At 40.5% G+C, this 20,532-nt stretch overlaps 1 protein-coding gene across 1 annotated transcript in view; it reads right to left on the minus strand.

The window, feature by feature from the left end:
• Window positions 1-20,532, minus strand: part of LOC126475239 (ATP-dependent RNA helicase DHX8) — a 135,197-nt gene that overhangs the window by 22,492 nt on the left and 92,173 nt on the right. Inside the window, exons 13-14 of the mRNA XM_050102926.1 lie at window positions 18,450-18,674; window positions 1,159-1,340 (exon numbers count right to left, since the gene is read on the minus strand). Coding sequence (XP_049958883.1) covers window positions 1,159-1,340; window positions 18,450-18,674 — 407 coding nt within the window. The remainder of the gene's footprint in view (window positions 1-1,158; window positions 1,341-18,449; window positions 18,675-20,532) is intronic.

Below are 20,532 nucleotides of genomic sequence, written 5' to 3' on the forward strand. Positions count from 1 at the left end.
AGTGTAATCAGACTTTATTAAAATGTATACAAAGCACCGCATGTAACTACGCTGAAAATCTGTCTACAAAGAAATTCCATTACCAACAGAAAATGAAGCTAACAGGAGTCACAATGCAATGAGTGCACAATTTACTAACAATGTATTTACAAAAATCCAATTACTCCTTTTCCTGTTGGCCATAGTGGCTTTATTAGGTTTTGTTCCCATTCTATTGTGTCTCTATATTAGCCCAACTTGATTTCCAACAACAAATATTTTTTTTGTACTGGGAGAAGTTTGATGGTCACTGCTTTATCTGTTAACTTTCCTCCAACTTTACACCATAACACCATCGATAATAAATACTGCATATCTATGAAGTACCGTATGATTAACATCTGAAGCAGAAGTGTGATACTCATGTCAATAGCCGATTTTAGCTGTGTTGCCAAGCATGTTTTATGCTAACTTAGATCAACACTGAACCTCTTTCAGTGGATCCAAGTTTAGTGTTATACAAGAGAGAGGGACTCTGAATACAGTTCAATTTTTGAACTAACGCCAAAATTTACCATCAGTCAGTGATGTTTATATTAACTGCCCCTAAAAAAAAAAGACTGTTATAAGTATAGAGTATGACTGAACTAATAGAATTCTTAGGGGAGGTGGAAAGGCCAAACATAGATATTTAAAATAAAGTATTACAAGTGGTCCAGTAATGGACTGTGGTGATGATGAAATGATAGATCCTGAGACAATAGTAGTTCTTATTCGATTCTGTTTGACTTTTTGCAAGAGTTTTCTGCATAAGTTACTGGAGCAGAGCATCTCTTACCATGTAATCTCCAACTGTAATTTCATAATTCTTAATACCTGAATAAAATACAGTATATGGCCATTCAACCTGGTACTTAAAAATAGTGTGTCATTTACTCATGAAATCATTTTTTAATCACTTTATGCCAACACATAAAGCTCTCTCTCTCTCTCTCTCTCTCTCTCTCTCTCTCTCTCTCTCTCTGTGTGTGTGTGTGTGTGTGTGTGTGTGTGTGTGTGTGTTTGTTTCTCCATCCCTTTATTACATTTGATGTCCAATGTAATTGAATAAATGCTCACATAAAAGTTTTCTGAAGCCTTATTTACAAAAAACATATTGATTATAAGTCTTTCTTGTACCTTTCGCGATCCTGGTGGTGCTGGCTCAAAGATCCTAGTCTGCATTTCACTTGGAAGAGCAGAATACACTGGTAAAATGATAAGTTCTGGTACATCAGGCCCCAATGATTTCATTCTTTCATATAGAATCTCACAAGCTGTATCAATTTCTTCCTGACCGGTTAAAAATAGTAGTATATCACCTGCAAACATGGGAAAAGTCGTCAGTGACACTGAAAAACAATTAAGCAAGGAAACATGAAAACACATGCACTTAGTTCATCAAAATCATAGCCCTGGGACCACAACAGTAAGTAACGCAGCATTAAAATGAAATGCACCCCCCCCCCCCAAAAAACACACACACACACACACACACACACACACACACACACACACACACAAGAGAGAGACAGAGAGCTACATAGATCTACTTAGAAGAAATAATGCGCCGCAGAGACGATGAAAGAAAAGAAAGGAGAGGTGATAACGAAAGAAATTTGTACAATTTAATTGCGAGATGAGGATCACAATCTACAGGGTGCCCATAACTAAAATTCCAGTTTCAAAACACCGTAGAAAGAGAACCACTGCTCTGAATGAGGTCAAATTTGAACAGCATATTATTGACACAGGGGGAAAATTAATGAGGCAAGAAAAAATTAACAAAAATTTGATGAATAGATGGTGCTGTAAGCATCAGAATATGACGCCCTCACTGTTCCTCAATTTGCATCCTACATATCCAACATGACTGTCACCATGAAGGATTGTGTGCTGCTGGTAAAGCTTTTTTACATGAGAAGTAACTGTGTGCCAGTAGCCCTGCAGAAGTTCTGGTACACTCGAGGGTATAAAAAAGGGCATCGGTCTGTTATCTGCTAAGAATCTGGAAAAAAGATAACAAAATTCAAAAAGACAGGTTCTTCCGAAGTGTCATGTGGCATAGGGAGGAAAGCAGATGATCCAAAGTCTGCCAAATATGTGGCCACAGCATTGCAGGAGGGGTCGAACAGTCGTGTGCAAACATGTGGTGCATGGGGAAATGCCTGAACATTGGGCACACCTGTGAGCACAGAGCATAAAATCCTATGAAACATCCTGCATTGCTATCCACATAAAATCACTCATGTTCAGGGGTTGCTTCCTGTTGATCTGCAAGAAAGACAAACATCTGCTCTGGCATTTCTTGCTTGCATGGAAATGGAGAACGAATGCCCATGGAACAGTCTGTGGACATACAACACCGATTTCCATCTCCAAGGACATGTCAATACACAGAATCGAAGAATATGGGCAACTGAAAATCTGCAAGCATATCAACCGGTACCACTTTATCCTGAAAAGATGAGAGTCTTTCGCACACCAATGTCATTCCAACATTTCAACCGCATGGATGTGCGAATGTAGGATCATTTTTCTGCAATATGGGACTCCTTCAAACATTGTGCAGCCAGTTCCATCAGTCAAGATCTCCACCAGTCCTGTCTGGAGAAGGTATCCAATTTATCTCAGTAAAATGAATTGCCCAATGTTGCTAAAGTTCCTCACAAAAAATGTTATGTCATAATTCCTTAATAAACAGCATTTTACCATACATTCTTATCAAGAACTATAAGTTGTCTGATTCAGGTGTATCATTGACTGCTATAAGAACCATCAGAAAAAGCCAGCAAGAGGAGGAGAGCATGAAAGTTAAGTGCCAAAAGTGGCATATGTAATCTGTACACATGGTGTATAAAATTCTGTCTCAGAATTTTTAGTGTTTAGAGGTGATGAAAAGAAACATTTTTTATGTGAGAAAAACATCACAGGCACACCGTATTCCCAACTAGCCGTCCTTTAAGGGTTCTCTTAGGCCAACATTCACAGTTGGTCTAACTGCTTCATATGCAACACATTGACACTCAAATCTAATTTGCAACACAGTTAAATCTTACAACTAGGAAGGGTAAGCCAGCTGATTGGTTTTTATCTTGTACATAACATGCTCAATGGAGGAATTCATTGCATATTTCTCTGCAAAGTACTATTATGAATGTTGGAAAATGTCCTGCTAGCAGTTAGGCAATGATTATGGTTACAGCCTGAAAGGGAGCCACCACACTTGCCATTCATCTGAAAGAACATTTAGACAATGTTTTGCTCAATTGTTGGGTTAGGAGGGATGGGTCAGTACTGTAGCCACTTCATTCTCCTGACCTCACTCCTACAGATTTCTTTTTGTGGGGTCAGATGGAGTATTTGGTGCATGAGGCATTGATAGGCACTCCAGAACAGCTGGTTGCCCATTCGGTTGAAGCTGCAGCCATTATTTGTGAAGCACCTGATTGTTTTGAGCGCGTTATACAATCATTAGCGAACAGACACAAGTAATGTCTTAATGAAATGGATGACATTTTCAGCAATATCTCTAAAACAATATTCATCACACAGGAGTCTGAACACTGTCTCTGGACATTACTAGTGTCAAAATCTTCATGTCACATAAAAAGATTTTTCTTTTTATCTCCTCTACACACACTATAATTTTGTATACATGCCATGTATCATTTGGCTCTCTGTATACCATATCAGAATTCCTATTTGTTGTTTAGCCAAAAATCTGATTTAATGTCACTCTCCGTGCTAGTCTATCCTATGAAGAGTCGCTTTAGTTCTTGTAACTAGTGCAACCTACAACTGTTGCAACTTACTGTATCCAAGCCTTGGTCTTCCTCTATAATAGTTTCCCATGACACTTCACTCCATTAGCAAACTGAACAATCCCTTGATGCCTCAGATGTGACCTATCAACTGATCCATTCTTTCAATCAAGTTATGCCATAAATCTCTCCCTCCCCCCCCCCCCCCCCCCCCAATTCAATTCAATCTCCTCATTTGTTACTTGTTATTCCCTTTTAATCTACAACAAGTTTCTATAGCACCCTATTTCAAAAGATTTTATTCACTTGTTGCCTGAACTGCTTATAGTCCACTTCCATACAAGGCTACACTCCAGACAACTAAACTCTGAAAAGAAGTCTTATCATTTCTATTGATGTTAGATGTTCACAAATTCCTCTTTCTCAGAAATCTTTTTCTTGCTGTTGTCAGTCTGCATTTTATATCCTCTCTGCTTCAGCCATTATCAATTAGTTTGCTCTCTGAGTAGCAAAACTTATCTTCTACTTTTAGTGTCTTATTTCCTAATCATTTTAGGATTTTTAATTGGCAAACATTAAACTTTTTGTTTCTTCTTCCTCAATTATAATTCTCTTTCACAAAGCTTGCTCAATGTACAGATCCAATGACATCACAGTTATGTTCAACAATAGGTTCAACACTACCTTTCTCCTTTCTCGATCATTGCTTTCCTTTCATGTCCTTTGACCCTTACAGCTGCAGTCTGGTTTCTGTGCAAGGTATAAATTACCTTTCACTCCCTATATTTTATCCCTGCTACCTTTAAAATATCAAGGGGTGTCATTCAGTTAATACTGTCAAAAGCTTTTTACAAACCTACAAATGCTATTGATGTCATTCTTCAATCTATCTTCTAGGATAAGTCATAGGGTCAGAGTTGCCTCATGTGTTCCGAACATTTCACCATAACCCAAACTGATCTTCCCTGAGGTCAGCTTCTTTCCATTCTTCTGTAAATAATTCCTGTCATTTTGCAGCCAAGACTTAGTAAACTGGTGGTTCAATAGTATTCACGCCTGTTAGCACCTGCTGTCTTTGGAACTGGAATGATTACATTCTTTCTGAAGTCTGTGGATGTTTCGCCTCTCTCATATATCTTGCATACCAGGTGGAATAATTCTGTTATGGCTGCTTCTCTCAAGGCAAGTTACTGTAATTCACATATGTGGCAATGTGGTACTAGCAAAGCATCACATTGATAAACAGCCAATGTCAAAGTCCTTTTCAATACAGTTGAGTGCATGATGAGCCATACCAGTGTTGCAGCAAAATCCACAACTGCTTCCCTGTGGAGGAGGTTCACGGCATCAACATTATCTCCTAAGTCTTTGTCTCTGTTGCCACAGCAAAAGCATTAAAAGTCAATGTAGTCTTGTTGCCCTAGAGGTTTTTTGCAATATGCTCAACACAATTAATCTCATTAGAGAAAGGGTTGCATTTATTTGCACTGTACAGACACGGCACAGTGCCTCCCACAGCTATTCTACATAGTAGTGTGTATCATTTAACAGCAGCACACTGACTGCAAACAGAATCAGGAAGCCAGAAACAGCCATGCCAAAGTTAATGACTGACTTGCAAATTAACATTTTTGTGTTCCATTCCAAGTGGACACAAGTGCATCAGTGTTTCTAATAAACACGTGTTCGTCACATTTTCCCTATGGTTACACGGATGTACCATAATTTTTTAAGTTAAAGAGGTCAAGAGATTTCGATGAGGTTCAGTAGTATTCACATCTATTAGCACCTACCCTCTTTGGAATTGGAATGATTACATTTTTCTGAAGTCTGTGGATGTTTTGTCTCTCTCGTATATCTTGCATACCCCTTGGAGTAATTTCTGATGGTAGTCTTGTATCAAAGACTGAACAGGTCAATTTGGTAATGAGAGTTATACTTTTTCCAGCCCCCAAGTAATGTGTGACATGAATTTTCTGATCTTCATCCATTTCCATTACATCAATCAAAGTGATTAAAAAGCATGTTAAAGCAGGTACCCATGAAAAAACTGCCTCATTTCCAAACCTGGATTCCATAAAATAGATCGTTAGATGTTGTTGTGGACAGGATATGCTAAGAACAAAGAGAGAGCAAAAAAATGTACTATTACAAGTTGGTTGTTTCAAAGGCATCTCAACATTGGAACACCTACTGTGTTGCTAGCTGTGATGAGGTGAAGGTAGCTGCAGTAGCCATATACGCCCACTGCAATGAGATATATGAAAGGCTTGACACACCAGCTGACATGTGAGATATCTGTTGCTGAGCAAAGGAGCGGCACAGATGAACAACACGTGTAGAAAAATTCTGTGGCATTTGTGATGAAGAAGGTAACTGAACATTGAACTGAATATACCGTAATATTACACGCAACTGAGGAAGACAGGACCAAAAAAGTTGAAGATGTCAATACAGCTATGTCAAGCATTCCCTGTCAACGTGTAACATCTGAGACGCCATAAGACGATACAGCATATAAAATTCAACAAAACATGCAAAAGAACGATTTAATTCCAGGTTACATTAATGTAAAGGTTAAAAACAGTTCTACAGTGGCACAAAAGTTGAAATCATTTGCAGAACGATATTGGTTGCTACATGAAATTAAGATGCTCTATTCGAAATAACAGCACCTAAACATGGTGCTCTATGAGACTCATCTAGAATTGGCAAAAAACGTAGGAAACGCCGCAGTTTTCATGGCACTAGTAGAAAAAACTGAGCACAACACATACACAGCAATGAAACATTTACAAAACAAACATAAACACAAGATAATGAAACTAACAGTAAAAAAGACGCAAAGATACATTTACATTTTAAATGTGAAACCACATGAACACCAACACACATTCCATCCACGCTTAGTTAACCTAACAGAGACAGAACTACACGAAAATGAAAAAATGCTCTTGGAAAAAGGTTTGAAACACTGCACCAATAGCAAAGTGAACAATCAATACATAGAAAATCTCATAGTAGAAACCGAACACATCCTTACACGTGAAGAACAACAAAATAATTGTGAAATAAACATAGGACTGACAAGAGAACTAGTAAAAGAAGAAAAAAAAGGCATAATAAAACAAACACAGCAGACACACAATAAGAACAACCCAACAGAAGCAGCTACTATGAAAAGGTTAAAACAAAAGTTAACAAACAATAACATATTAATAACAAGAGCAGACAAGGGAAATGTAACAGTACTCATGGATAAAGAGCAATACATCACAAAAACCAAGGAATACATAAACAGCAACGCCATACAAAAACTGAAGTCAGATCAAACTACACGATTCCAGGCAAATGTGAAACGAACACTGAAAAACATTGAACACACACTCACAGACAAACAGAAATACTACTTAACACAGAAAAACCCACAAGCACCAACACTCCGCAGTCAACCAAAAGTACATAAAGACTGAATGCCAATGAGACCTGTTATCAACTTCAAGAAAGCCCCAACATACCACATAGCCAAACACCTCCAAAAGTTAGTTACAAAACACTATAAAGTAGAAAACAACAGAACAGTGATAAACACTGGAAACCTAATAGAAAACATACAGGTACCACACACAGCATCATTGATTTCATTCGATATAGAAAATATGTATACCTCCATCCCTATCACAGAAACAATAGAAATCATAGAACAAAATCTCTCATCCCACAGCAACCTCACCACAGACGCAATAAAAGAAATAACAGATATGCTCAGACTGACAACTGAACAAAACTACTTTCAGTTTGAGAAAGAATATTATCTACAAACTGATGGACTGCCCATGGGATCCCCAATATCAGGAACACTAGCAAACATTTTCATCAGTCACCTAGAAAATCAGATATTTGATAAGATAACCACAAATGAAAGTTTCAAAATCATATATTGGTACAGATACGTGGATGACATTATTTGTCTTGTAGATGAGCCAAGTGAAAAAATAGATGAACTCCATTCAGAAATAAACAAAGCTCATCAGAACATAAAATTCACACTTGAAAAAGAAAAAGAAAATCAAATAAATTTTCTTGACATTACAATTAAAAAAGAAAATGGAAAACATACATTTAACATCTTTAGAAAACCAACAGCCACAGACACAATAATACATTCCACATCCAACCACCCCCACAGCCAGAAACTTGCAGCACTAAGACACGTGTTACGTAGATTAAACAGAATCCCGCTCAGCAAGAGAAACTATGAACAAGAAATGAGTACAATCATACAAATAGCTATGAACAGCGGGTATGACACACATGTGGTACACAGGCTCAATCAAAAAATAAAAACACAAATAAAAAACAAACACAACATTTCCACAATACAAAAGAACTCACAAGCTGAAAACTTACAAACACACCCAACAAACACACACAATGACAACACCACACAGAAAAGAACCAGATGGTACACCATGACCTACACACATAAACTAACACGCAGGGTTGCAAACATCCTAAAGAGACAGGGCTTCAAAATAGCATATAAGCCTGGGCAAACCCTTCAATCACACCTAAGCCAGCCAGCTACCAAGAGGGACAAATTCCAACAATCAGGAATATATAAACTTGAATGTCAAAGTTGTGATGCAGTATACATAGGCATGACATGCAGGAATTTTGAAACAAGATACAAAGAACATATCAGATGTTGGAAGTATGAAACAAACCATTCCACATTTGCAGAGCATTTAAAACACTACAACCATCATCCTACAAACATGGAACAAGAAATGAAAATAATGAGAATAAGCAACCATGACAAACATCTTATACAAATGCAAGAAAACTTCCACATCCAGAAAGCCATAGCAGAAAACAATCATGTGATAAATGAACAAACACACATCAGCACAGGCTCCCTACTACACTCAATAAAGGAAATGATAACATAAAACAAAAAAAAAAAAAACAAAAAACTCTTCCCCACAACATCTGAACACACACACACACACACACACACACACACACACACAGTCCCCCCCCCCCCACAAAAAAAAATTATATAACCCCAAAATACAAGCAGACACACACACACACACACACACACACACACACACAGCACAAAAAAATACATATCACACCGAAACACACACATACACACATGCGCGCGCACACACACGCACGCACGCACACACACACACACACACACACACACACGCACACACACTGCACAAAAAAATATATATCACACCGAAACACACACACACACACACACACACACACAGAGAGGACAAAAAAAATAAAGAAAAAAATAAAATTAAATTAATATTACACCAAAAAACACTCATACACACACACACACACACACACACACACATACACAAACGCACACACAAATGCATACACGAACAGACCACAGATACTTCAATAGTTACTCTCATAAGTTTGGCAATAATATTTGATCTTTGGCAGAAACATTTGACAGTCAACAACAGAAACCAAAACATTGCATTAAAACAAGCGTTCAGTGCATAGTGCTGTGGAATGTGGAAAAAACTGCAAATTGGCGTTCATAACAAGAACAACAACACCAAAAATCCAACAGGAGCGTAATATGTATGAAACTGTCCACGCAACCTGTAAGTACAGTTCAAAACATTACTACTTAATAGGAAATACCAACCACCAGAACTGTTTATAACCTACAGGCACAGTGATAAAAATGTAAATAAAATAGCTAACATATGTACATACTCCAGGCCACTGATGGTGCCTTGCAGAAAATAAAGGCGAAACGCGTATGGCACTAAAATTGTGTTTTATTCAGTTGCTGTCAGACGGTCCATAAGTAAAAGTTATCAATATACCGTAACCTAACCTGACACTTAATGATCATGTGGTTAAATATGCAAGTGGTATGGAGTGGCACCTATCACTGAGATGATACAGTGGTATGGTCGCATACTTTGAGCAGACCAAGCTGCAATAGCAGAACACAGTTTTTCATCACATGCTGATGGTGAACCATCTATTGAGAGCCTGAGGCAACACTGATTAGATACTGTCCATATAAATCTCAAGACAGCAAGCCTCCACCCTGATGCAACACAAAATCGTGTCAAGTGGAGAGAGAGAACTAAACGAGTGGATCACACTACAGTGCAGGACAAATGCAGAGGAGGAGGAGGAGGAGGAGGAAGAAGAAGAAGAAGAAGAAGAACCCACTTGGTCTTGCAATGGCTGAGAGTGTCTAGGCCATTTTCCACAAATTTTCTGTACCTACCCCATCCTTTATACTATTAAAAATAATGTAACTGTATAATTATACAACTTGGCTACCCTGGGGATAGCTGAATCCATATCTTCTAGGGAGTGGACTACACTTTGTCTTGTTGTTACGAAGCCAAATAGAAGCTCATATTTAAGGCCCCAGATAACATTACTTACTGTATTCTAAGATCTGATGAATAACTGTCACAATAAAGTGAAGTGAATGTTTTTCTAAAATACACTCCCGGAAATGGAAAAAAGAACACATTGACACCGGTGTGTCAGACCCACCATACTTGCTCCGGACACTGCGAGAGGGCTGTACAAGCAATGATCACACGCACGGCACAGCGGACACACCAGGAACCGCGGTGTTGGCCGTCGAATGGCGCTAGCTGCGCAGCATTTGTGCACCGCCGCCGTCAGTGTCAGCCAGTTTGCCGTGGCATACGGAGCTCCATCGCAGTCTTTAACACTGGTAGCATGCCGCGACAGCGTGGACGTGAACCGTATGTGCAGTTGACGGACTTTGAGCGAGGGCGTATAGTGGGCATGCGGGAGGCCGGGTGGACGTACCGCCGAATTGCTCAACACGTGGGGCGTGAGGTCTCCACAGTACATCGATGTTGTTGCCAGTGGTCGGCGGAAGGTGCACGTGCCCGTCGACCTGGGACCGGACCGCAGCGACGCACGGATGCACGCCAAGACTGTAGGATCCTACGCAGTGCCGTAGGGGACCGCACCGCCACTTCCCAGCAAATTAGGGACACTGTTGCTCCTGGGGTATTGGCGAGGACCATTCGCAACCGTCTCCATGAAGCTGGGCTACGGTCCCGCACACCGTTAGGCCGTCTTCCGCTCACGTCCCAACATCGTGCAGCCCGCCTCCAGTGGTGTCGCGACAGGCGTGAATGGAGGGACGAATGGAGACGTGTCGTCTTCAGCGATGAGAGTCGCTTCTGCCTTGGTGCCAATGATGGTCGTATGCGTGTTTGGCGCCGTGCAGGTGAGCGCCACAATCAGGACTGCATACGACCGAGGCACACAGGGCCAACACCCAGCATCATGGTGTGGGGAGCGATCTCCTACACTGGCCGTACACCACTGGTGATCGTCGAGGGGACACTGAATAGTGCACGGTACATCCAAACCGTCATCGAACCCATCGTTCTACCATTCCTAGACCGGCAAGGGAACTTGCTGTTCCAACAGGACAATGCACGTCCGGATGTATACCGTGCCACCCAACGTGCTCTAGAAGGTGTAAGTCAACTACCCTGGCCAGCAAGATCTCCGGATCTGTCCCCCATTTAGCATGTTTGGGACTGGATGAAGCGTCGTCTCACGCGGTCTGCACGTCCAGCACGAACGCTGGTCCAACTGAGGCGCCAGGTGGAAATGGCATGGCAAGCCGTTCCACAGGACTACATCCAGCATCTCTACGATCGTCTCCATGGGAGAATAGCAGCCTGCATTGCTGCGAAAGGTGGATATACACTGTACTAGTGCTGACATTGTGCATGCTCTGTTGCCTGTGTCTATGTGCCTGTGGTTCTGTCAGTGTGATCATGTGATGTATCTGACCCCAGGAATGTGTCAATAAAGTTTCCCCTTCCTGGGACAATGAATTCACGGTGTTCTTATTTCAATTTCCAGGAGTGTAGATTTAACAGATGCATACCTCCAACTGGCTCTATATGAACAATCAAAACATTTCATAGTAATTAACACGCTATTTGGCCTCTGTTATAAGCAGCATTTTTCATTTGGAAAGGTCAGGGTGCCTGCATAATTGAGTGGATCTTGAAACAACCTGGAAAACATCACAAATGATACCACCAAGGCAAGGCACATGTTGAAATGGCATGCTCTGTTCTCACAACTGCAAGCAGAGGGTTAAAAGACAACAATTAAAAAGCAAATTTCTCAGTATGCAGAATAAAATTTTCACGCTGCAGCAGAGTGTGCACTGACATGAAACTTCCTGGCAGATTAAAACTGTGTGCTGGACCGAGACTCAAACTCGGGGCCTTTGCCTTTTGCAGGCAAGTGCTCTACCATCTGAGCTACCCAAGAAACATCCCCCAGGCTGTGGCTAAGCCATGTCTCTGCAATACCCTTTCTTCCAGGAGTGCTAGTTCTGCAAGGTTTGCAGGAGAGCTTCTGTGAAGTTTGGAAGGTAGGAGACAAGATACTGGCAGAAGTACAGCTGTGAGGACGGGGCGTGAGTCGTGCTTGGGTAGCTCAGTTGGTAGAGCACTTGCCCACAAAAGGCAAAGGTCCCGAGTTTGAGTCTCGGTCTGGCACACGATTTTAATCTGCCAGGAAGTTTCAAATTTCTCAGTCTTCTATTGATTACTTCTGGCTCATCTTGAGTAAACAAGTGATCAGCCCATACAGCAGTACTTCACTACAATAGGTCTTATTCTCAAATCATTGTATCTAAAAAAAAAAGGGGGTTCTTGGAAATATACATTATTGTAATGTTGTTGGTGCACATAATCCCCCCAATGACCTCGATAGGAAAAGGGCTAAGTTCAGATACCCACTAGAATGTCACAAGCAATTTCATGACAGGAGATACTTGGATCCACATGCTGTTTGACGTACAAGCCAAGCAAAATGTTGGTGCTTCCACTGAAATGTCATGTGGCTAGGGCCTCCAGTCGGGTAGGCCAGTTGCCTGGTGCAGAGCCTTTTTAGTTGATGCCACTTCGGCGACTTGCGCATCAATGAGGATGAAATGATGATAAGAGATTCGGATTTGGTGGAACATCATGCATCAAAAACATCAAAATCGCAAAACTGCTCACTGCTACACAAATAATCAACTTGGAAAGAAATCACCATCAGTATTTTTCCTTCAAGGAAAACAATTTCATCTTGTGACGGCCCCTAAGTGCTGCTGGGCCTCTCTCGGCTCACAGCTCACTTTCACTGAAAGATTATGTAGCAACTACACTACAGGGCATTACCTGAAAGCAAGTACACCTGTGAAATTAATTTCAAACTGTCATCCCAACATGCTAACATAGGGGGTTTAATAAAAATGTATGGCACAAATTGCAGCACACATTCCTCACACGTAGACACAGAAATTATGTTACATGAATATGGGTCTGGAAATGCTCTATTTCCATGTTACAACTCATTTTCTCAAATTCATTAATTAAGGGAAACACACAAGAACACAGTGTAAGAATCATGGGGAACATGCACTTTTGGTGACGTCTGGTTATATTGTGCACTGCCAGTGTTATGTTTTACATGCCCCTGTCGCCATGTAACGTAAGCCATTGCTTGTTTACAGGTTTACACTGTTCCAGTGCTCAGGACAACAGCTGCAAGTAGTAGAGTTAAACACAGATTTGGCTCGTGCAATGGCAGTGTAGGCAAATGCAGAGACGGCAGGTACCCATTTGATGTATGGATTAGCTGACAGCAATGGTGCTCACACTCATCTTTTGTACCAGGAGAGATTTCTAGGATGAAGGTGTCTCCACAGGAAACCATCTGAACGTACTGATCATTGACTTAGGAAACATGGGGCCATTTAAACCTGACTCATGACTGGGGGAGGTCTAGAAGGAAGAGGATACAACGGAAGGCAGAAAGTCATGCAGTTGACAATGACCATAGTGTCAGTATAAGACATGTAGCTGCAACACTGAATGTTGACCGCATGACTTTCTGGCAATGTTATATGAGGGCAAGCTGTATCCATACCATTTACAGTGAGTGCAGGCACTATCAAGAGTTGATTTTCCTGCACAAGTACTCTTTTGTGATTGGTTTATTCAACAAAGTGTCAACTCTAATTTTAGTGCAATGGTGCTGTTCACAGATGAGGCCTCTTTTCAGTGAGATCAGAGTGTACATTTTCACAATTGACTTGTATGGGCAGATGTCAATTCTCATGCAACTGCTGAAGCACGTCATCGACAAACATTTTCTGTCGATGTTTGGGCCAGCATTGTTGGTGACTGGTAGAGCCCCACTCTGTTCCACCGAGGCTCAATGGACAAAGTTATATAATTTCGTAGAGAATGTTCTACCTGATCTTTTAGCAGATGCGTCTTTAGCTGTGCAACAAGACATCTACTTCATGCATGATGGAATGCCTCCTCATTTTAGTGTTAATGTCCATCAGCTTCTAAATAATAGCTTCGGTGACAGATGGATAGGTAGAGAGGGACCAATCGCCTGGCCTCCATGCTCTCTGGGTCTAAACTCACTGGACTTTTATTTGCGGAGGCATCTGAAAGCTCTTACGTATGGAACCCCAGTACAAGATGTTCAGAATCACCACACCCACATTATGGATGGCTGTGAAACCATATTCAATACACCAGGGATACATCAGCGCATCCAAGATTCACTATGACAGTGGGTTGATGCATATATCAATGCCCATGGAGGGCATATTGAACATGTTCTGTGAGAAAGAGTTGCTTGCATGAGGTATGTTCGTGCATTGTGTTTGTGTGTGTCTACAACAATTAATAAGTTGGAGAAAGTGAGTTGTAACATGGAAACAAGGCATTTCCAGACCCATGTTCATGTAACATAATTTTTTCATCTATGTGTGAGGAATGTGTCCAGCAACTTGTGCAGTACATTTTTTTTTACGTCCCATATATCAGCCTTTCACATCTCCCATTAGCACCAAATTGGATTTTAATGCCCATGTAATGGTATGTTTTCAGTTAGATGTGGAGGTTTACTGACCTTCAAGGATTATCCAACTACCCAGTACCCACACAACACAGGGCTTTCCAATTAAGACAAACAACAACTTCGCTTAGGCTATAGCCAACACTCTTCTAAGCAGAATCACAAAACAAGTCAGGCATGAATTTTTCTGCTACTATATTGCAAACCAACACCAGCTTGTATTGGTTGATAGCATCCTACTATGCAGCATCAAACGTGTGACATACTTGCTTATTCCTCAATCCCTACACACTTTTATCCCATTCTACAATATCTCTGACACTGGAATATGACCAACATGAAAGTTTTGGCATCATATAAACCAGGTACGGTTTGAAACCGAGAGTAAACACCTGGTCATGCCACCCAATAAACCATGTGATGACAACCCATTTTTCACTCATAATCAAAGGGGACAGTCTGAGAAATAGTTATTTCATTTAAGACTACCACGCTCCATTGTCTCAAATGATAGTTATTTCATTTAAGACTACCACACTCAAGGGAATGACAGAATCAATAATGGTGACTGCTCTTTATTTTTGAGTACTTACAGTACCGTACTCCACTTGCTGCAGCTGCCATCTTGGGAAATAAGCTATTGCTACCCCATACAATATGCAACTGGTGAACCATTCTAGGATCAGCATTTGGGTGGACACCTGCTACTATGAACCATTCCTGTGGCTGCCTTTACTGACATTTAAATCAGCTGCACTGGCCAAAGAACTTGATTTTACCATTTACTCCAAATATCTGGCATGTACCTGCTCCTAATCAAAATACATGTCACAACTCATCCTACACAGAGCCAGTTCATTTAGAAAAACTGTTCTTTCTGCGCTGCCTACAGCATGTCGCAACTCCAGCCTTGAGATATGCTGCCAACGGCAATAGTCACGCTGAGATTTTGACTACTGCACCGTCTTCCTGGTATCATACTCACTGTCTACACCTTACATCAAGGTCACTGCTAGCTGCATTATGGCATCGTGCATCTTGTCCTTTAATTTAATTACAAACCCATTTGAAATCAGTTTTTTTCATTACCTTATCAGTATAGATGTCCTCATTCAACTTGTAATGTTACTGTCTGTCAATTTCTGGGGAGGTACAGAACTGAGTAATTTCTCTATTATGTACTGTGTACTGTGGGTAGCCGGCCGAAGTGGCCGTGCGGTTAAAGGCGCTGCAGTCTGGAACCGCAAGACCGCTACGGTCGCAGGTTCGAACCCTGCCTCGGGCATGGATGTTTGTGATGTCCTTAGGTTAGTTAGGTTTAACTAGTTCTAAGTTCTAGGGGACTAATGACCTCAGCAGTTGAGTCCTATAGTGCTCAGAGCCATTTTTGTACTGTGGGTAGCACAAGTTTGTCAAGAACTCTGATTTTACAGGTTGGTATTGTGATCATAGTCAGTAATAGGCCAGTGTACATACTGTGCTCAGGCAGGTGATTACGGTATGCACACACATGGAAAGGCAAACAAATAAAACTAGGGTGGCCATCTGTGAAGATGACTTGAAAATCCTCTTTACATATAACGTAATGGATGGATAAAAACTCTATTCACATAGCAGCAGTAGGAGAACACACATATAGAGGTTAAAGAAGTTTGTAAGCTTTCAGAGCCAGTGGCTCCATCTTCTGGCAGAAGGGTCAGAGGTGAAGGAAGAGAGGTAAAGGAAAAGGACTGGTGAGGCTTAGGAAATGAGTAGAGTTAGGGAAAGTCACCCAGAATCATGGGTAAGGGGAAACTGACTGTTGGGGACTGCACCAGATAGATACAACAAGAAGCAAGACAGAGATTACTCACAAAACATGGTGCAAGAGTTAATAAGAGTGGAGAGCTTCAGTCTCATCACTTCTTCCCAGTGACTATTCCTTTCTGCAGTTCCTTTTAGTTTTCTATAACCTTTATTTTCTGACCTATTTGTCCCCCCACACCTCTATGACATACAATGCACTTTGCTTTCCACTCTTATTAATTCTTGCACAAAGTTTTGTCAGTAATATCTGTCTTGCGTATTACTCTACCTTCCACCTTTGGGCTCTCAGGTTTTCTAATGTCATCTGGTGCCATCTCCAACAATCAATCTTCCCTTCTCATCCTGTCTGGTACGTTTTGCCTGACCCAGGATTCTGGGTGACTTTTCCAAACTTTCCTCATTTCCTAAATCTTACCAGTCCTTTTCCTTCAGCCCTCTTCCTTCTGTACATTCATTATCCTCTTTCTGATATGTTTTGTGTCACCCTTTACTGACATTAAACCACACTAACTCTCAGCAGGTAGTAATTTGCTGTCATAGATATTGTTTAAGGAGGTCTTATTTATCCCACACCAGTAAAGCAATGGTTCCTTATTAATATAGTTTTCACAAACATATTGTACCACCAATATACATCTCAGTTTTCCCGTACAAATGCCTGAATTTTAGTAACTATTTCATATTATTTATTGTGCACTGTCTGTAGGAAAATCACAACTCTGTGCACTGAAGGCTAATTTTTATTCAGAACAAAATTTTCTATTACCTGACCCTTTCAGAGTCTGATTAAGTGCTAAGTCTAACATATTTTGGGAACACTTGATTTCTTTTTTAATTTTACAGTGGAACTGACATAAATGATAAAGTGTAATTCTTTGTACAAAGAAAGTAACAACTATTATAAATATAAAGCACTTGTATATCAAAATCAATTTTCAAACAGTTTAATGCTTACAAGGGAACCTCCCCATTGCACCCCCCTCAGATTTAGTTATAAGTTGGCACATTGGATAGGCCTTGAAAAACTGAACACAGATCAATCGAGACAACAGGAAGAAGTTGTGTGGAACTATGAAAAAAATAAGTAAAATATACAAACTCAGTAGTCCATGCGCAACATAGGCAACATCAAGAAGAGTGTGAGCTCAGGAGCACCGTGGTCCCGTGATTAGCATGAGCAGCTGCGGAATGAGAGGTCCTTGGTTCAAATCTTCCCTCAAGTGAAAAGTTTACTTTCTTTATTTTTGCAAAGTTATGATCTGTCCGTTCGTTCATTGACGTCTCTGTTCACTGTAATAAGTTTAGTGTCTGTGTTTTGTGACCGCATCGCAAAACCGTGTGATTAGTAGGCGAAAAGACATGCCTCTCCAATGGAAACCAAAAACATTTGATTGCAAGGTCATAGGTCAACTAATTCCTCCACAGGAAAACACGTCTGACATATTCCATATGACAATGGTGACGGCATGTGCGCCACATGACAGGAATATGTTGTCGACCCATCTAACTTGTACGGACAGATAATAATTGTCTGAAAATAAAAAGTTAAACTTTTCACTTGAGGGAAGACTTGAACCAAGGACCTCTTGTTCCGCAGCTGCTCATGCTAACCACGGGACCACGGCACTCCTGAGCTCACATTATCCTTGATGTTGCATATCTTGCACATGGACTACTCAGTTTCTATATTTTGCTTATTTTTTTCATAGTTCCACACAACTTCTTCCTGTTGTCTTGATTGATCTGTGTTCAGTTTTTCAAGGCCTATCCACTGTGCTAACTTATAACTAAATCTGAGGGGGTGCGATGGGGAGGTTCCCTTGTTAGGAGGAGTGGGAGAGGGGAAGAGGGAGACTGCAGGAGGAGGGAGAGTAGGAGGCTGGTTTTAGCAATATTGCAAGACATTTATTAACTCACCTGGTGGCTCCCTCAAATGTATCTGCATTACAGTGATGAGTGAAGCATCTAAGTAGTCAGTTTCTGGTTCCTTTGTGTAAAGAACTTCAACTGGAAAAGTTCTTCCAGGAATTGTAAAAATTGGTGCTTCAAAAAAATACTGGGAAAATTTGACAGCATCCAGTGTAGCTGAGGTCACAATCAATTTAAGTTCAGGCCTTTTCCTCACGGCTTGCTTAAGCAGACCTGGAAATGGAAACATTGGTAAAGAGAACATAAAGATCACAGTTGAGGCAAGCAGTGGTAGATATCCCCATTATGTATGCACTTGAAACATTTATTTTACTCAAACATTATTTCATACAATAATTTTTTTTAAAAACATAACTTTAAATTTGCGTTAAAACTGTTTTATTTATGTTTTTTTCTCTCCTCTGATCCCATCTACTACCTACATGTCTTTTCTGTCACATGTCAGTTTGTTATTTTCATGTCAGACACCTCCTTCATCCAGTATAGTTCTTTACAGTTTATCTCACTCTTATGTCATATCAAGATTAAGATACCATGTTGTTTTAACCTCCTCTAAGAATGTAGGAAGATAGCTGCTGGCCATAGTAAAATTAAAGAAACCTTTGGAGGAAAGCAAAGCATTTCTACGAATATTAAGAGCTCAGATAGCAAGCCAGTATTAGGCACAGAAGGGAAAACTGAAAGGTGAAAGGATTATATAGAAGGGTTATACAAGGGAAACAAAGACAACATTAAAAAAAGGGACGATGATGCTGATGAAGATGAGATGGGAGTAATGGTACTGGGAAAAGATTTGACAGAGCACTGAAAAGTCTACATTGAAACGAAGTATCTCAAGTAGATGACATTCCATCTGAGTATTGAGATCCTTGGGAACACTAGTCATGACAAAACCATTCCATCTGGTAAACAAGATATGTGAGACAGACAAAATATCCTCAGACTTCAAGAAGGATGTAATAATTTCTACCCCAAAGAAGACAGATGCTGAAACTTGTGATTATTATCAAACAATCAGTTTAATAAATCACGGTAGCAAAATACAGACACAAATTGTTTACATAAGAATGGAAAAACTGATAGAAGCTGACCTTAGGAGAGATCAGTTTGGTTTCAGAGATATTTAGGAATGTGTGAGGTAATATTGACCCTAAAGCGTACCTTATAAGACAGATTGAAGAAGACCAAGCATATATTTGTAGCATTTTTAGATTTAGATTTAGAGATAGCTTTTGACAATGTTGAATGGGATACTCTCTTTGGAATTCTGAAGAGAGCACAATAAAGTAAAAGGAGTGAAAAGTCATCTTCAACAAGTACAGAAACCAGACTGCAGTTATAAGAATTGAACGCCATGAAAGGGAGGCAGCAGTTGAGAGGGAAGTAAGGAAGGATAGCTGTGGAAGAATCAGAGGAGAAATTTGTAAATAGAATTAAAGTTTAGAGAGAAGAAATAAAAACATTGAGGTTTGTTGATGGCATTGTACTTCTTTCAGGGAAGGCAAAGGACTAGGGAGATCGGTTAAACAGAATGGATAATGTCTTGTGTGGTGTCACAGCCAGACACCACACTTGCTAGGTGGTAGCCTTTAAATCGGCCGCGGTCCATTAGTATACGTTGGACCCGCATGTCGCCACTATCAGTGATTGCAGACCAAGTGCCGTGACACGGCAGGTCTAGAGAGACTTCCTAGCACTCGCCCCAGTTGTACAGCCGACTTTGCTAGCGATGGTTCACTGACAAAATACGCTCTCATTTGCCGAGACGATAGTTAGCATAGCCTTCAGCTATGTTATTTGCTATGTCCTAGCAAGGCGCCATTATCCGTTGCTATTGATATTGTAAATAATGTACAGACAAGAGCTACACTCAACATTAATGGATTAAAATTAAGTATTCCACCATCTGCGTCCGTTTTTCTAAGTTCTAATTTCCTTGTCCTGTTCCAGACCTCATGCCAGCCTGCGTGAGCTTAAACGCGTGCCTTTCAGCTTCCTCTAAATTTAGTGGGTTGGTCTCCTGCCAATCCACAACATCTTGAAAAGAGCTTACAAGAGGAACATCTACAAC

The sequence above is a fragment of the Schistocerca serialis genome, chromosome 4, assembly GCF_023864345.2.
Source record: "Schistocerca serialis cubense isolate TAMUIC-IGC-003099 chromosome 4, iqSchSeri2.2, whole genome shotgun sequence".
NCBI lineage: Eukaryota > Metazoa > Arthropoda > Insecta > Orthoptera > Acrididae > Schistocerca > Schistocerca serialis.